Source organism: Cinclus cinclus, chromosome 4 (assembly GCF_963662255.1).
Source record: "Cinclus cinclus chromosome 4, bCinCin1.1, whole genome shotgun sequence".
Classification (NCBI taxonomy): Eukaryota; Metazoa; Chordata; class Aves; order Passeriformes; family Cinclidae; genus Cinclus; species Cinclus cinclus.
The window spans coordinates 23,175,720-23,191,875 of NC_085049.1; the positions used below are offsets into that span (position 1 = coordinate 23,175,720).

Here is a 16,156-nt window from a genome sequence, read left to right on the forward strand (position 1 = left end):
CCTGCATTGGGAGTTTAACATGGCAGTGCTCCACACTCTCTTCTGGTAATTACTGGGCTCTTGTACATAGCTGCTCTGCATGCGAAGACTACAGGTGCTGTCAGTCTTGTTCTATTATGTCCTCTTCTGTCTCCATGAAATCCTTATTGCAGGCATGTCTGCTACTGTAGTGCACCCAGCCTTTGACCAGGAGGTTATCAGTTTCCCTGGAGAGATGCAGAAGTCCTCCCCTCCTGTCTCTGCAGAAAGTTTGCATGCTCCTTCTCTTGCCTCACTTCCCAAAGCTCCTCTCTCTCTCTCCCCCTGAGGTGTGCAAAACTAGCAGTAATACGATGAGACAAATCTCACTTGGCAGCTTCCAGTGTTGATGTACCTCCCTCTGCCCTGCCTCCCAGTATCATCATGGAACTGCTCCAAATGCAGCTTTAAACTCGTCCTTTTGCCCATCCAAATCCCTTGCAACAGAGCCATAGAAGTGGAAACTTGGAATTGGAGCTTAGTAAGAGGAAATTCAGTGCTGTGTGCATCTATGAAACAGCGCAGTGAGCAGTTCTTCCCATGACAAGGTGTGGGCTTGAGTTTGAGCAGCTTACTGTTCAGATCTTTATGAGCCATCCTAGCTTTAGTAATAGTAAAACCTTCCTTTGCCAGCAGCTCGTGTGTTCCTAAACAGTATCTCTGTTCCTGGAGGAGCCTGTGTTTGAAACCTGTCTGTATTAGGCGTGAGAAGTAGTACTTTTCTAGGCCTGGAGCTGAGGAGACTTGGCTGGGGTAGCCAGGAGAGCCAAGAGCAGTGTAGCATGAGAGTGATCTGATGTGGAACCTTTGAAGACAGTTTAGCAGCATCCAGCCAGTTTAGTAGCAGCTGACAGCAGCGAGACCTGGTAGAAACGTTGTGGGAACTCCCTGAATGGACAAATCCCTTTGAAACAAATTGGTTCTTAAAATTATAGCTATTACAACTACTCACTGCTTGGGAGGGAAAATCCAACTTGCTGAAAAACAGTGGTTTTGACCTAGTTTTGTAAGAAAGACTGTCTTTTTCACTATAAACAAAAATTAAAGATTACATGAGAAAAAATACACAGGAAGTAGTTAACTGATGAGTTAACTCAGCTAACTCTATTATTTTCCTAATTTTTTTTTTTTTTTTTTTTTTTTTAGAATTGGGGTTGTTCAACCTGGAGAAGGGAAGGCTCCAGGGAGACCTCATTTCAGCATTAAAAGAGGTGTATAGAAATAGGGAGAGCTACTTTTTACATGGGCAGGTAGTCATAGGACAAGGGGGATATGCTTTAAACCAAAAGAGGAGAGATTCAGATTTGATATTGGGAGGAAATCCTTTATTATTAGGGTGGCAAGGCACTAGTACAGGTTGCATAGAGAAGCTGTGGCTGCCCCATTTCTGGAAGTGTTCAAGGCCACGTTTTGCTCAGGGGCTCTGAACAATCTGGGCTAGTGGAAGGTGCCCCTGCCCATGGCAGGGGGTTGGAACTGGATGATCTTTAACGCCCCTTCAAACCCAAACCATTATATGATTCTGTGATGACAATATCCGTGATGAAGGTGCCTAAAATCCTTCAGTTCTAAATCCAGAGCATCTGCTCCTTGCCTTCAGAGCAGGCGTTTGTTTCACTTGACATAAGGGAAAATAGAGGCTAAACCAGCTTTCAAGCCAGGCATGCCCTGGCCGTGGAACTAACTGGGACAATTAGTTCAGATGTAATTATGCCCTTACTGCTTTTACTTTCTGTGTGGGAAGAGCTTGGTACTTGTGACTGTAGAGCCACTCTAGCACAAGGAAATCACCATAAAAGAAGAGAGGGAGCCACAATGGTTGGTCTCTTTCTCAGGTTTTTTCCGGGTAGGGATTGTGGGTCATGGTAGAAGCCAGAGAGATAAAAGTGGTGAATCAGATTCTTCCGTCCTTTTCACAGACATATCCCAAATGTGCATTCCCTAGTGCTTTGTCATGTCTGAACTTCAAATGCAATAGTGGATGGGAAATTCCACTATATCCTTTGGGAAACTGTCCAACAATCCTGAGATAGCTTTTTTTTTCTTCTTTCCCCCTCCCTAAAAGAGTAGGCTAAATGATGACATAATTTCTCTTTGTAGTCTGTACATTAGTCCTTACACACCAGAGCTACTCCTCTCAACCCATGTGGTTTACAGCCATCAAATAGCTCATGTCTTGTGTCATGTCCTAGTTACCAGTTAATCAAATTCTTAGGATTCTGTCTTGTTAATGAATTTCTGTGATCATTTGCAATGAGGTCCATACCTGCACAGAGATCTGTAAAGAGAGCCATCAGCTCCAAAGAACAGGCTAAAATTACAGAGAACTTTTAAACTGAGCGGGAAGAGGCCAGGAGTATTTGTCTACCATGCCCCATGAAAATCAATGGAGAGTTTGAAAAATTTCTTGTTTTCTTCTGGTACCCCCTTTTGGGTCTGAGATAACCAGCCATGGCCACCACTTTTCATAAGTTGCCCTGTGGCCATTGCAGAGAGCTCAGCAGGTCCGCTCTTTGACCAAAGTCACTTTCCGCATTCGCATGTGAAACTAAAAAGACACCAGTGGGGTTATTTTGGTGTTACTCTCATACTGCAAGCTTACATGTAGTGTTGGTCTATTCTCAGTCTTTGTGTTTGTTTCCCTGCTCTGATCTAGATATGTGGTGTTGGTTTTGTTTTTGGTTTTTATCAGCTGCAGTAGACGCAGTGAATTAGATCCATCATATCATTGTGAAGTAGTAACAGAAAAATGCATTTTTCTTCAGTAGGATGTGTCACTGATGGAGTCTGAAGAAACCAGTGAGGGAGGTGCCACTCCCCCAGGAGCCAGCAGCATCACTGGGGAAGCCTGGGATTCTTCAGCCGAGGAAGGAGAGCATCATGCCACTCCCACAGCAGCCAAAATGAGCACCAGCCCATCTAACTCTGCAAAGGGAGCAGAGCTCAGCATGTCCAAGGACTGCCTTGCTGCTCCAGGGAAAGCAGCAGAGATGCTGGGCAGACCCTCTAACTCTATGCAAAAAGTGCCAGCAGGACTGGAACAAGGCCAAGGGGATGCAGAGCCTCAAAAGGGACTCTCAGAACTGGAAGGAGAAATGCTTTTAGAGGAGGGTGGACTGGATTATTCTCTGAGACTTAAGCAATTGGAACTGGTTGGCCTGAAAAGCAACCAGGACCCTTCTTCTCACAGCAGAGTCCCCAGTGAGCCAGCCCCTGGCAGCCCCTTCCTGCTGGCTGTGAACCTCAGCACTGATTTTCCTCAGTGCCAGGCAGAACTGGCTTTCCATGGCTCAGACCCTCAGGTCCAGCAAACAAAATCCCCTTTGGCTGATGCCATTTCCTCTCAGAGAGAGACACCTAAGTGCTTTTTGGTGTGTAAAACTGTTTCAGAAGGGCATTATAAGGCTGAACCCTTTCTGGATAACATCTCCAAGGATTCTTTTCAGGAGGTTGATGCTGGTGTAGAGCAGGAGCAAAGCACCAAAAGGTTGGCACCAGATGAGCAGCCTACCTCAGAGGGAGCAGTAGAAAACACAGTTAAACCTTACACTTCTGAAGATGTTCAGGAAAGCTTAAGAGCACCCCAGGGTTTGGAAGAGAATACAGAATCTTGCACTTCACATCAGCTGTCTTCCACCTTAACACGTGACAGCCAAATGAGTTCACTGCAAGCAGAAGGAAACACCTCAGCTGGTGAAACAGGGAATACCAGCATGGTCAAAGACCAGGGAATGGCTCCTAAAGAGAACTCATCTGCTTCCAAATGCTTTCATCACAGAAAAACTGAGGGCAGACCTGCCCCATCAGCAGAGAGTGCTGTTCAAGGAAAGAGTACTGCTAAAAGGACAGAGGAGGTGAATGTTTCACAGCAGAAGGAGCCAGCTTGGGAGGAGGCAGCGTCTGAACTTCAGCAAGAGGAGGAGGAAGAGTGCAAAGAGCAGAATTTGCCGGAAGAAGGCAAACCTTTAGAGCTCAAAGATCAGAAAAACAAGGAACAAAATGAGCAGGAACAACTGCCGAGGGAAGTGCTCAAACTAGAAACTCTATCATCAGGATCAGCATTTCTTCCTGGGGAACCTGTCTCTGTGGACCAGCATCCTGGTGAGGACGTGCTACTGAAAGCTCAGGTCACAGAAGCAGGTTCTGGATGTCAGCCACCTGCTGTCGGGCCTCTGTCCTCAAATAACCTGAACCCAGTAGGGGAAGCTTCACACCTGTGCCATGTCTCTGACCAGGCAGAAGACCTGGAGGACTCTGGCAGCTTTTCTATCAGCGGTCAAGATATTGGAGAAGCTCACTGGGATGACAAGACAGGACTGAGCAGGGAGAATGAGCACAGGGATGGTCATGGAAAAGCTGTCCAGATATTTGATATAAAAGATGCATCACTCTGTGGAGGGGTGACAGCACCTTTTAGTGCAGAGAACCCAGAGGCTCTTGCTCCAGCACACCCTTCCTCTGGTACCAGTAACTTGGAGCCACTTGATCCCACAGATCTTCATCCCATTGCAGGAAAAGCTGAGCATTGGGACTTCACTTCAGCTTCCCCCTCAGAGCTCACCTCAGTGATGTCAGCATGTGTTCCTGAGCAGGAGGGTGCCAGAATAGCCTCTGTGACCCCTGAGCACTGTCCTGGCACCAGCCTGAATGAGCTGCCAGACTCTGCAGGGAAGCCACCTAACCAAGCTGCTCCTGCAAGAGGGTGGGACCCAACACCAGCAGAAACTGCTGTTGTAAGGACAGATCCAGGGGAGGCCAAAACTTCCCATGAACTTCTTACTTCTGAGGAGGGCTTTCATGAGGACCTTAGTGGCCCATCTTCTTTCTCTGTAATGTACACAAGCTCCCTTCCTCTACATGGGAACTTTCCTGGGGATAGGAGGTCTGTGGCTAGTATTGCAGGGCCTCTGGAAGCATCCCAAACACCAGGAAGGACTTCTACTCCCCTGAGCCACCCAGAGACAATTCAGCAAAACTCTCCCCAAAAAAGTGCCATTACCCAAGGAAAAGAAACAGGAGAAAATGTGGATCATAAAGCACAAGTGCCTTTATTTGATGAGTGTGACTGTAGTTTATACCAAAAAGAGCCTGGATCCAGAATTTCCAGTGTCCTGAGCACCCTAACTTGGCCCTCAGAAGATGATACGGTCCTTGCTGTGAACCAGCAAGGGCAACCTCTGTCCCTTGTGTCTCACTCAAGCCTACCTCTGGTGTCTGAGCCTGATGCCAAACAGCTTCCTCATCCTCCTTCCCACGTCCAAAGGCCCAGTCAAGCTCAGGCCCCTGCACTCCATGGAAATCACCTTGCTCCACCTCCAGCCCCTGAAGGTTACCAGCCACTGGCTCCTGGACCGTGCTCCAGGCCCCCTCTCAGCTGTGGGATGGATGATGGTAAGATGGGAGCCATTCATCCCCCTCCAAGCTATCCTCTCCGGACTGCCACCTCTGCTGATTCTAACTCTGTGGCCTCTGCTTCTGATGGAGAAAGTCTAGCAGAGAGAGATGGCCTTGTTCCAGTGAGTGGAGAGTGGGATCTCAGTGACTCAGGTCCCCCTGATACAGAGACTTCTGATGACTCAGGGGTCAGTTTGCTGACCAAAAGTTTTTCGGCTCTTGGAAACGAACCGTTGGTTGGCTGCTCTGACACCAGCCCTGAAACAGCAGATCACCACATGGATATAGAGAGTGGAAAATCCTCACCTGACCACCCTTCTTGGCCCTCATTGGAAGAAGGCCTGATAGCATCCCCAGACTCCAAAAGCAGAGACTCTGCACAGCTCCTTCCAATGCTTGCATTCACCAATCCAATCCACTTCCTCCAGCTCAGCCCTCCATCACCGCCGACCACCAGAACAACCTGCCAGGACGAGGAGCTGCGATGGGAGCAGCCCACGGGCAGCTTCAATGTGGACACAAAGAACATCCAGGCTCCACTGGCAGTCACAGAGAAAACAGAAGGTGAGAGGAGGGTCAGGCAAAGGCTGGAAGGAAGAGAACACCAGCCAAAGGGAGAAATGGCCAAACATCCACCCTTGGAAAAATCATCAAGTTGGCCAAACAAAAAAAATACTGGGGTAGCTGTGCAGGAGCCAGCAGTCAATCAAGAAAACCCGATTAAAAGCCGAGTAAAATCCAAAGACTGGCACCGTCAGGGCCTGAAGAGGATGTCAGTACCACCAGACATCTTGCAGCGTGAGTCCTCTCTTCCATTTCCCTTCCTCCTTCCCCCTTCCAAGTTAGTGTAGTTATCAAGAAACAGGGTTAAATTAAATAGACAATGTGATGGAGAGGCATGAGAGCTGAGAGGTTAGCAGGCTCTTGTGCCTTTATGGAGATACTCCTTGCTCCAGCCCTGTAGCCCCCTCCTATCCTGCCCCAAGCTTCCCTTTCCAGCTGTCCCTTCCTTCCTCTCTGCTGCCCTGTGCATCCTGCTTGTTCCCTTGAGTAGAGATGCACTCTGGGGCTCAGTCCCCCCATTCCACACTAGTACCTACAACAATAAACTTATTTCATTGATCCCCAAGGCAGTAAGAAAGAGCTATGCACATGCCCTCAAGTAGCCCATATCTCTTATCAGTTGTTTATTTGCTGCCTCCCCTTATTTTGCAACTGGCACTTTTAGGTTCCCACTTGACCTTCTAAAAAAAGGTGATTTTCCTGTGAGCGCAGGATTTGAGAGTACAGATAAGAATGTAAATTTGTCAAACCCAAGGTTCCAGCTTTCACAGAAGCCAAATCACTGATGTCGCAAATAGAAAACATGCAGCTTCTGTAATGCAGCTCGTTCAGCAGTACTTGCTATCAGGATGTATGTCTGTTCTTTACTCTATCTTACATAGACTTTAAATAATTGCTTCTTCTTAGCTCTTACTTTAGTCTATTTTTGAAGCTCTGAAACATACTGGATTTTTGGCACAGAGGAACTCGAGGGGATGTGGAAGGGTGTGAAAGGTTTGGCAGAACTTGAATCAAGATTTGTTCATATGTTTGACCTGTAATTTCTTGATTCCACATTTTAAAATATTCAAGGTGATAGTACTGTCTTTCTCCTTACCCTTTTAACTGCAGCTCAGTTTTTGGGCTTTCTTCCTTCTTCTGCTTCCAGTTATTTCAGATTTAGAATTTCTTCACACCTTATTTGATTAAATCCCTCACAAACCAAAAGGATTTCTCCAATTTTACACTTTGGCTCCACTGATCTCCTGATGCCTGGCCCTAGTAGCTGAAAGTGTAAGGACAGCATCAAACAGGGCACACAGGCAGTGTCTTTGCTTGCATAACTGAAGAGGGGAGCTCTTAGAGTTACTGCCGCTGCCTAAAATGTCAGCCTTTTTCTCTGTGTGAAAAGTGAATGTGGCTAACATGTAAAGTGTAAGTAATATCAAGGATTATTAAAACTAGAATGCTTCTGACCCAGAAATAAATGTCACGAGGGCACCTGTACTCTAACTCAAGACTGCCACTTTGGTGGGGTATAGGTAAGTGGTATCTGTTTATCATTTGGATTGTAGATTAAATCTAAAAATTGACTGATGTTTTACTTTCCAATTGTCTTCTATGCAGAGGTTTCTTCTGTTCCTTCAGAGGAAGAAGCTCATAAGGCACACAGGGAACCAGCAGTCAGCTCAGAAACAGTTACAATGCGGTGAGTCTTTCCATGAGCCTTAGAATTTGCCCCAGTCCCTATGCAGCACAGACACCTCCATTGTTTCTGAGTTACCAAAGATGATGATAAGGAGTGAAAAACTTCAATTAAATGTCCTAGACCTGTGTTTCAGTCTCTGCTCTCTTGAAGAGGACCCTACTGCAACAGAGGTATTTCTGTGCCTTCAGCACAGCCTTTCCATTAAGCCAAACTTTGCCCTTTGTGTCAAGTAAAGCTTGTGGAGCTTGAGCTTGTTGGAAAAGGAGAGGTCCCTGTTGTGACAGAGTAGTTTCTAATATGTGGATAAGGCGTCTCTGGTGCTGTGCCCTTCATTCACTCTGTGTTTTGAAATCCTTTTTCCCTGGCAGAGAGAAGAAACCTGCAGATAAAACAGAGAACTTCAAGCGCCGGCACTCCAAACTGATCAACTCCTGTAAGTACCTCCTGCCTGGGGTGTTGTGGTAGTCCTCTTTCCACCAGCATCTCTCACCCTTGCAGTGAGCACAAAGGAGAGGGACTCCTGCCACATGGTGGTTGTGAGAATGTAGTGTTAGAAAGCAGGGAAAGCAGCTGGGGAGCTTTGCCTGAATTTGGCTGTCCCAATGCAGGGCAGAGTTTTCTCCAGGCTGAATTAGAGGGTGAGTTGCTACTACAGAAAAGATAAATGTATGTTTCTTTCTAAACAGCAAGATTGCTGTATCAGGAGTACAGTGATGTGGCTCTGAACAAGGCCATCCAAAGCCAGAAGAGAGTGGATTATCCAGAGGATATAGAGTCAAGTTTCCCAAGTTCCCCAAGGCTACGGAGGAAAGTGCTGCCTCCCCAGGACTCATATTTGCAACGTCTGTCAGTCTCATCTAATGCATCCCTCTGGCAGGACATCCCCATGATACGGGGCAGCAGAATACTGCTCAACATGTCCCGTGAAGAGCAGAGGCTGCAGGAGGTAAGGGGCAGATGTGGCATGGTAAATGGGGGATCTGTAATCAAGAAAGAGTCTCTGGAAGAGGGGTTGAAGCAGAGAACAAAATCTGTCATGTGGGAATGCAGGTGATTGAAGCAGAGGTCACTTCTAGCCCTGGAAGCAGCATGGGGTGCAAAATAGAGCAATGCTGAAGTGCTGAATTTTACAGAAAAGCAGCACTGAAGGACGGACTCTGCACTGTATCAATAATTCCAAGAAAACTTGGGGAAAAGTAGGAACAAGAGAAGGAGTTTTGAGTATGCTCAATGCAAAAGGGTGTATAAAAGTAGAAGACTTGCAGAATTCTCCCACACATAAGCTTGTGAGAGATGCTAACACAAAACCACAGTAAATTGTATTTTCTGTGATAGAATGTGAATTTAGCAAATTGACTTGTATGAGCTGCAGGGCTGAGAGGAGACAGGGAGATGTATGGATTCAGCACAATGGTACAGAGAAACTGGGGGAGGAAAAGGAGAGGATCTGAGAAGTGTACAGGAGGACCCAGAGAAAGAAATGAAAACAACAGCATGGGAAATGTGATGATGGAGAAAAATGTGTGTGGTACAGATGCTGGACTTTATGGGAGCTTGTAAAATAGGGAACCTTGTGAAAGTAGTGTTGAGGGGAAATAAAAAGTAAAATGAGAGCAAGTAGCTATTTTTAAGCCATACAAGTCTGTTTTTTAAAGAGATTCTATAATAGCATGCTTGGCCTTAATTTCTAAAGCCTCTCTTCTGTAGTTATCCACTCCTTGCATCATGTGCTAGGAGGTTTTCCGGCTTTGCCCCGTCTCGTTTCCATAAGATTCCTCACAGACTCACGCAGTGTACTGATGCTGTGCTCCCTTGTTTTCTCTCCCAAGGCCAAGTTTGAGTTGATAATGTCTGAGGCTTCCTACCTCCGCAGTTTGAACGTGGCAGTGGATCACTTCCAGCGCTCAGCAGAGCTCCAGGCGATGCTCACCAACCAGGAGCGCCAGTGGCTCTTCTCCCGCCTCTCCGATGTGCGCGATGTCAGCGCCAGGTGAGACGTGGCCCTTTGCTTCCAGGTCCAGCAGGCACGTGGTGCTTCCAGCAGGAACATTTCTGACTCCTCTTCCATGTGCTCACTGTTCAAGGCATATACAGCACCTAGTGATGACACCAACACTGCTTGGAAAGGACACCTTTCTAGGTGACAGGGTGGTGTAAATTCTGGTATTAAATCCCAGATACTATGGCTCAGTTGTGCACAGAGCTCATTGCAGGGGATCAAAATGTTGCAAATAGTAATGTAGCCTTTTGCCGCTGCTTTTGACTGCAATTAAACTTGACTAACTAGACTCCAACCCAAACCAGCTCCTGCCAAATACAAGACAAAAGGGGCAGCTGCATGAGTCCTGACAAAAAGCGGGTGGTGGGGGGAGAGAAAAAAGTAAGTTACAACCATCACTTGACAGAAACTAATGTGAGTCAATAGAGCGTAATTCATGAAATGTGGACATGACCTCACATGCAAGGAATCCTGTATGTTGTAGGATTCTGTTCTGCTTTTCCTCCTGCAAGGCTTGACTACATAAATCACTTCACTAAGCCGGTAAGGTTTGCTGCTACCTTTTCTATTTCTACCAGCAGGATTATTCTGATGAGGTCTTAGTTTCCAGCTGTTACCTGACCATGCCTGTAGAAGTATGATCTCTCAAGAATAGAGGTCTTTTGCCTCTGCCTTTTCCTTGCTGATACCAAGCCCTAAATTGTCATTGTCCTATTAGACTCTCTCCGGAACTAAAGAGCTGTCTTGTGCTTATCTGTGGGCTGTCAGGGTTTTAGAAAACTAAATGACACTGATATTTCCCTCTTTTTTTATGGCGACACATCAATGTGCTGCAGTTTCCTCTTTGACTTGGAGGAGAAATTTGAAGAGGACATATTCAACTTCCATGTGTGTGACGTGGCTCTGAAGCATGCCCCTGACTTCCGCCGGGTGTATCTGCCATATGTGACAAACCAGACATATCAGGAGCAAACCTTCCAGAGGTTACTGTAAGTTTTTCTCATTTGCTGCATCCTTCTCCCCCTTACTTCCATGAATATGGACTCTTTCAGATGATGGGGAATGCTGCAGGAATGGGCTGTTGAGTGGTGCTCTTGCTACACCCCCCAGAAGAATCTTCCTCAGTTCAATGGCATTTGGGACAGCAGGACAGAGCTCCTGCAGGCTTCTCTGCCATAGCATTGGAGAGGAAAAGAATACGTAATATCTGATCTCGTTACAGGCTATTCTCTGTCTGCCCTCTACTGAAGAGAGCAAACATGAGCGTTCTGGATAATGGTTTTCAGTCTTGATTACTAAGAACCAGAGTGCAAACCACCACCGTCCCCATGAAAGGAGCACTGCTGATAGAGGGAGTCGAAATGTAGATGTTATTTCTGGCTTTTAGTCCAGAGGGCTGAGAAAAGAGGAGAGAGATAAGAACTGCACTCCTATCCTGTAGCTGTTACAAACCCATAGTTGCTCTTCAGCAGCAGAGTGGTGCAGTTTCTTGACACCTCTTGCCTCAGGGACAAAACCTGACTGTTGGGAGTACTCCAACATTCCCTGAAATCTGATACTAGGAAGGTTATTTATTTACTCTGATGCCTGTTTTTTTTTTTTTTTGTTTTTTTTTTTGTTTTTTTTTTTTTTGCCACTCCCACAGAAATGGAAATGCAGGGTTCCAGCAAGTCCTGGAGAGATTGGAAAGTGATCCAGTGTGCCAGCGCCTCTCACTTAAATCCTTCCTTATCCTCCCCTTCCAGCGCATCACTCGACTCAAACTCCTCCTACAGGTAACCGTGGTGATTCTCTGCCTTCCCTCGAGTTTCCCTGAAGCTGTGTCTAGGAGCAGCTGAGGGAGTTGGGAGGGTTCAGCCTGGAGAAAAGGAGGCTCAGGGGGCACCTTCTGTCTCTCCACAATTCCCTGACAGGAGGGTGCAGCCAAAGGGGGGTTGGGCTCTGCTCCCAGGGAACAAGGGACAGGGAAAGAGAAAACGGCCTCAAGCTGCACAAGGAAAGGTTCAGGTTGGACATCAGGATGAATTTCTTCCCAGAAGGGGTTGGTAGGCATTGGAAGGGGCTGCCTGTGGACATGATAGAGTCCTTATTGCTGGAGGTGTTCAGGAAATTATGGATGTGGCACTGTGTGAGGCAGTGCTATTTGTGAATCACTGAGAACTTTATTGTGACACCACTTCTATTGTACTCCAGTAAAGAATTTATGGAGTCTTCTCAGAACATGCTGATTTACATTTTATTGAACTTTTTGGCTTCCTGCTAGGAAAAGAAAGCAAGGGTTCTTTGGCTACCCTCTGGAAGGCAGACTGTGTTTATGCCTTGCCTGCAGTGTGGACCAATAAATAAGGAGCCATCCAGAAAGGGAATCAGACAGTTCCTAAAGAATTAATTTTGAGCTCTTTCTATGAAATTCTTCTTTTTGATTATTTGAGCCTCTTTCTAACAGGAGAAAAAGACAATGTCATCCATCCATTTGTGTTTTAGCTAGTGGTTGCTTTCTTTTGCCATGTAATTCCTATGTGATAATTAATACAATTTAAATTTACAGGAATGTTCTTGTCAGTGTGACTTATTAGTGACATTCTACATCTCAAATTTTTGGCCTTCTTGTTTCCACATGTCACCAGCTACTTCAGCTTTACTATTTATTCTACTGTTCAGTGGTGGTAATGCCACCTTTCCCTGTTTTCATCATGAAAATAATCTTTTCTCACACAGAATATCCTGAAAAGAACTCAGCTCGGGTCTGAGGAGGAAGTGCAAGCAACGCAAGCCTATGATGCACTTGAAAAGGTAAAGGTGCCTGCCCTTTCTGCAGCCTTACCATTGTCTCTAATTAATCATCAACTTCTATCCTTGCTGCAAGAAAATCTTGGTTTAAAAAAACTCACAGCATTACTTTTTTGCATCCCTTCCTCTTATCCTGTTTATTATAGAGGCAAGGTTTAAAGTTTTCTGTGACAAATAGTTATCTACAATTTGTACAGCCTCATAAGGTGGATTGTTCTGTCTAGTGATGATTTGACCTTCCAAAGGAGAGCCACCAGGATGGTGAAGGATCTGGAGGTAAAGACACAAAAGCAGTAGCTGATGTCACTTGGTCTGTTCAACTGGAGAAGAGCAGACTGAGGTCACAGCTCACAGCAGTTCTGCAGCTTCCTCACAAGGGGAAGAGGAGGGGCAGGCTTTGATCTCTGCTCTGTGTAACCAGGACAGGACCCAGGGAACGGCTGGAGCTGTATCAGGGAGGGTTAGGGTGGATATCAGGGTTCTTCCCCCAGAGGGTGTCGGGCACTGCCCAGGCTCCACAGGGAATGGTCACAGCCCCAAGGCTGCCAGAGCTCCAAGAGCCTTTGGACAATGCTCTCAGGGATGCACAGGGTGGGATTGTTGGGGTGTCTGTGTAGGGCCAGGAGTTGGACTCAATAATCCTTTTGCATCCTGTCCAACTCAGAATATTTTCTGTAATACATACTTTTTTTTGCAGGAGGATGCCTAAGGAGTTGTCACTAATGCTGGCTCCTGAGGGGCTTGTGGGAGTAGTACTGATCCCACCAGGCAGTTCTGCTCCCACCTCACTGCTCATCTGTTTTTCTGTGCAGCTCATAAAGGATTGCAATGAAAATGTCCAGCGCATGAAGAGCACTGAAGAGCTGATCTACCTCAGCCAGAAGATTGAATTTGAGTGTAAGGTGAGCTCATCCATTCCCTGGGTCTTGCTCCAGCCTAATGTATTTTCTGTCTTTGCCCACAAAGCCACTTCTTGTTCTCCTCTCCTATACAACAGAGCTGTTGAACCAGAACATCATCCACAGGCCATCTCTTCATCAATGCTTCCCTTGCCCAATCATTCATGTCAGTCTTCACATGAAGGTGCCTGCCATGACTTATACCTCTCCAGCCGGAGAACTGAAAGCACAGTTCCTCAAGAGAAAGGCAAAAATGCAAATCCAAAAGTCATAGGGACTCATTTTCTTGTGCATAAATACTTATTTTTGTCTTGCAGATATTCCCACTCATCTCACAGTCGAGGCGACTTGTGAAGTGTGGTGAGTTGACAGCACTGGACTTCAACAACCTGAGTCCAAAATGGAAAGTCACCTCCCGACCCATCTACCTGCACCTTTTCAATGACTGTCTGCTCCTGTCTCGGCCCAAGGAGTGAGTGCTTCAACACAATTCTTGCTGCCCCTTCTAAAATACCTGTCTCTTTTGGGGTCTGTGCTTTGGTGACAGTCCTTTCCCTCTGCCTGCCAGCAAGTGGCAGCCTTTGTCAAGTCACTCTCCTGTCCAGACCTGATGTGAGTATCATACAAGTATGTGGAAATTGATAGTCCCAACTCTTAATTACATATCATAATATAAAACATACCTTGTGCTCCCTAGCACAACACTTCTATTCTATCTTTGCATCTCTACAATGTGAAACACTTGAACAATAACCATTCATTCTAGTTTTACTTGGTAAATAATTTCTTCCTAAAGCAGAGTATGAGGACTAGTAAACGTGCAAATCACTGGTTTGTCAAGAGAGTTGTTGGGTAGTTGTGTAGGGATTTTGAGGGTGGTGGGTTTGCTTTTAAGCTGTAAGCTACCAAATAAAATTCTGACAGGACAGAGCTATGTATTTCTACCCATTTCATTAAATCCCTTCTCTCTCTTCTCTGGCCTTTTAAGATTTCTAACATGAGCACTGCTTAGGATACAGATACAGATTCCTTAAAATCTTTTTTTCTTTCCTGCAGACTACATGGACTCACTTTGTAACCCTCATCACCTTAAAACTCACCCCTTGTTTTGTTCCTGCTCCTCACCTGCAGGGGTGGACGCTTCGTGGTGTTTGACCACGCTGCTTTCTCGTACGTGCGTGGGGAGAAGTGTGAGATGAAACTCCATGGGGCAAACAAGAATCTGTTCCGTCTCTTTCTGCTTCAGAATAACCAGGGGAAAAGAGTGGAGTTCTTGTTTCGGACAGAGACACAGTAAGAGCTCAAGTTTACCCTTGGTATATCCCATTACCATGGCCAGACACCTCCTACTAGCCTGATAGTTGTCCCTCAGCTACTCAAATGCTGAAATATCAAATGCAGCTGCTGAGCAGGTCTTGAAAAGCATCCTCTTGCTATTACTATTTCCTTGTGAACCACCTCCCATCGCAGCTGCTCATACAATACTACCACATTATGTCATACTATCAGCCTCCAAAAATGGGAATTTTTGCCTTTTCCCACCTCCCTTCTCTGCTTCCCTTTGTGTGAGCAAACACCTACCCCCATTTCAGTCACTGGACTGCTGTCCCTCACACTTGATGCTGACACCTATCGTGTGCTGTTTTCCAGCAGTGAGAAGCTGAGGTGGATCTCTGCTTTGGCTCCTCCACGGGGAGAACCAGATCTCCTGGAATGCCCTGGTGAGACTGCTCTTCTGCTGCAGCAGTGGGGGCGGGCTGGCTCACAGGAGTCACAGGCACTGTGAGGTGGGACACCCTAGAAGGATTCAAAGGCAGAATACTCGAGGTTTTGTAGATAAAGAACATACTCATGGGCTTTCCCTCAGTGCCAGGTGCTGCCAGTTATTTTACCTATTTTAATTCCTCATTTTAGATGAAGACCTGTAGTATCCCTGCCAGTTCCCTGCTTTTTATTTGGGCAGCTCCTTATTCTCCACCTCCTCTGGAGCTGATGCCCATAGGTTTATTGTTGCTTTCCAGTATATCAATGTGATCTTTCCTCCCCTGCAGATGCACCACAGGTTCAGTGCATAAAGGCTTACAAGGCTCGGGAAAACGATGAGCTGGCTTTGGAGAAGGCAGATATCGTCATGGTTATGCAGTACAGCAATGATGGTGAGCAGAATGAACAATGCCTGTTTTAAACTGTAGGAGTGAGAGGACAAAGGTATTCTTCATCTTCTTTAGGATGGTTTATTTGGAAGCAGAAAGGGGATCTTTTCCTTTGCTCTTAGGGTCTTTACAGAGGGGGCTATTTTTTGGGAAACAATGAAAAAAACCACATGACTTTTGCTTTGTATTGTGCTTTTCCCCACACCACAGGGTGGATAGAAGGAGTAAAACTCTCAGACCGGGAGAGAGGCTGGTTCCCCTCAGAACATGTGGAAAACATCTCCAGCAAACATGTGCGGCAGAAGAACCTGAAGGAGGAGCAACGGGTGAAGAATGCCAAGCAGCAGGTCTTCTGCAAGAAATAAGACTCTGTTTGGACTTGTACAGTCTCCCTGCCATGGGGAAGCCATGGCTTTTCTATCATGCCTCAGAAGAAATGCCTCTGCGAAGAGCATAATACACAGCACTTTGACAGGACTGGGTGCTTTTTGCCAAAGAAAGCGGGAATTCAATCAGGAAATCTTTCTCTGTGTCAGCAGGACTTTGGCAGCAAGAGGAGGAATAAAGGGTGCATGTATTGCTTGCTTTGTGGTAGTAGGGAGGGACTTAAATCGGACAGAGGTGTATGGGGTCTGGACTTCTGAAAACATAT

The 16,156-nt window shown here is 46.2% G+C and overlaps 1 protein-coding gene across 1 annotated transcript; it reads left to right on the plus strand.

The window, feature by feature from the left end:
• Window positions 1–2,792: 2,792 nt before the first annotated feature.
• ARHGEF5 (Rho guanine nucleotide exchange factor 5) lies at window positions 2,793–15,869 on the plus strand. The gene is made up of 14 exons (XM_062490907.1): window positions 2,793–6,210; window positions 7,582–7,663; window positions 8,032–8,096; window positions 8,350–8,609; window positions 9,493–9,653; window positions 10,499–10,651; window positions 11,308–11,437; window positions 12,381–12,455; window positions 13,265–13,354; window positions 13,669–13,823; window positions 14,483–14,644; window positions 15,002–15,072; window positions 15,403–15,507; window positions 15,715–15,869. The coding sequence occupies exons 1-14, from the start codon at window positions 2,799–2,801 to the stop codon at window positions 15,867–15,869; spliced, it is 5,076 nt and encodes a 1,691-aa protein (XP_062346891.1). The 5' UTR covers window positions 2,793–2,798.
• The last annotated feature ends 287 nt before the right edge of the window (window positions 15,870–16,156 follow it).